Genomic DNA, 1205 nt, shown 5'->3' on the forward strand with positions numbered 1-1205 from the left:
TCAAATTATTTTTTTTTAATAATTAATCTATCATAAATTTAAATTTTAATTAAAAATTTATTGTTGACTAATAAATTATTATATATATAAAATAAAATTTATATTCTCAAAACACTTATTTAAATAGATGAGTAAGGTTTTTACTCGAGGAGCCAAATTGGTTTTTACACACGTCACTATAGTGTTTACCAATTAATTAACATCATTTGTTAATTAAAGAAAAGAAAACCCTCTTAATTAAGATGAGATATTGGGGGGACATAATAATAATATAATATAAGATATGGATTTTGATTATGATTTTGATATTGATGATGACATGAGAAGGGACAAGTGGAGGTGGATGGATTTGCAAAGATCTCTGAGATTTGGATCCTCCGAATCTGTCACCTTTATTCCTTTTTATTAATTCAACCAAGATCAGCCCCACAAATCTCTCTTTCCCATTTAGTATTCACTAATCTATGCGCGTCTCTTTCTCTCTCCATTCTTTCTCCATACTTAAACACCACACCATCTTCATTTCTTCTCCTTCTTGTGTCCCTTCAACACATTTTCTCTCTTCTCATCAAAATCTCTCTTGGGTTTCTGATTTTATTTATTGACTATGGCTGGTGGTGAAGTTTTGAGGCAGAATTTACCTGAGAAGCTTGAGGAATCTCCTTCTGGTGCAAATGAGCTTCATGTTTTAGCTGTTGATGATAGTCTTGTGGATAGAAAGGTCATTGAACGTTTGCTCAAGATATCTTCTTGCAAAGGTAATTCATCAAGCAAGTCTTTGTTGTTTGTTGCATCTGGATTACTGGTTCATTCAATGGTTTTTCTGATTCTGAAGCTTTTGTTTATGGCAGTGACAGTGGTGGAGAGTGGAACTAGAGCTCTTCAGTATTTGGGGTTGGATGGGGATAAGAAAAGCTCCATTGGATTTGATGTAAGCAAAGAAGAACTAACAAACTTTTTTGTTTTCATTTCTTGGGATTCTGTGGTTCTTATTATATGTTTGTTTGTTTTGATTTGTTGATGGCGGCAGAGTGTGAAGGTTAATTTGATAATGACTGATTATTCGATGCCGGGGATGACTGGTTATGATCTTCTCAAGAAAATCAAGGTGTGTAATTTGTTCTTAAGAGATTGAATGCTATGTGCACAAAACTATCATCATCATACAATCATATGTTTATGTAAATTTGTGTTCAATTTCAGCA

At 32.8% G+C, this 1205-nt stretch overlaps 1 protein-coding gene across 1 annotated transcript in view; it reads left to right on the forward strand.

Moving 5' to 3' along the window:
- LOC107632966 (two-component response regulator ARR5) overlaps positions 598-1205 on the forward strand; it is a 2336-nt gene continuing 1728 nt past the window's right edge. Inside the window, exons 1-3 of the mRNA XM_021123128.1 lie at positions 598-758; positions 852-931; positions 1031-1132. Of these exons, the coding sequence (XP_020978787.1) occupies positions 608-758; positions 852-931; positions 1031-1132 (333 nt within the window). The 5' untranslated portion in view covers positions 598-607. The remainder of the gene's footprint in view (positions 759-851; positions 932-1030; positions 1133-1205) is intronic.

Source organism: Arachis ipaensis, chromosome B01 (genome assembly GCF_000816755.2).
Source record: "Arachis ipaensis cultivar K30076 chromosome B01, Araip1.1, whole genome shotgun sequence".
NCBI lineage: Eukaryota > Viridiplantae > Streptophyta > Magnoliopsida > Fabales > Fabaceae > Arachis > Arachis ipaensis.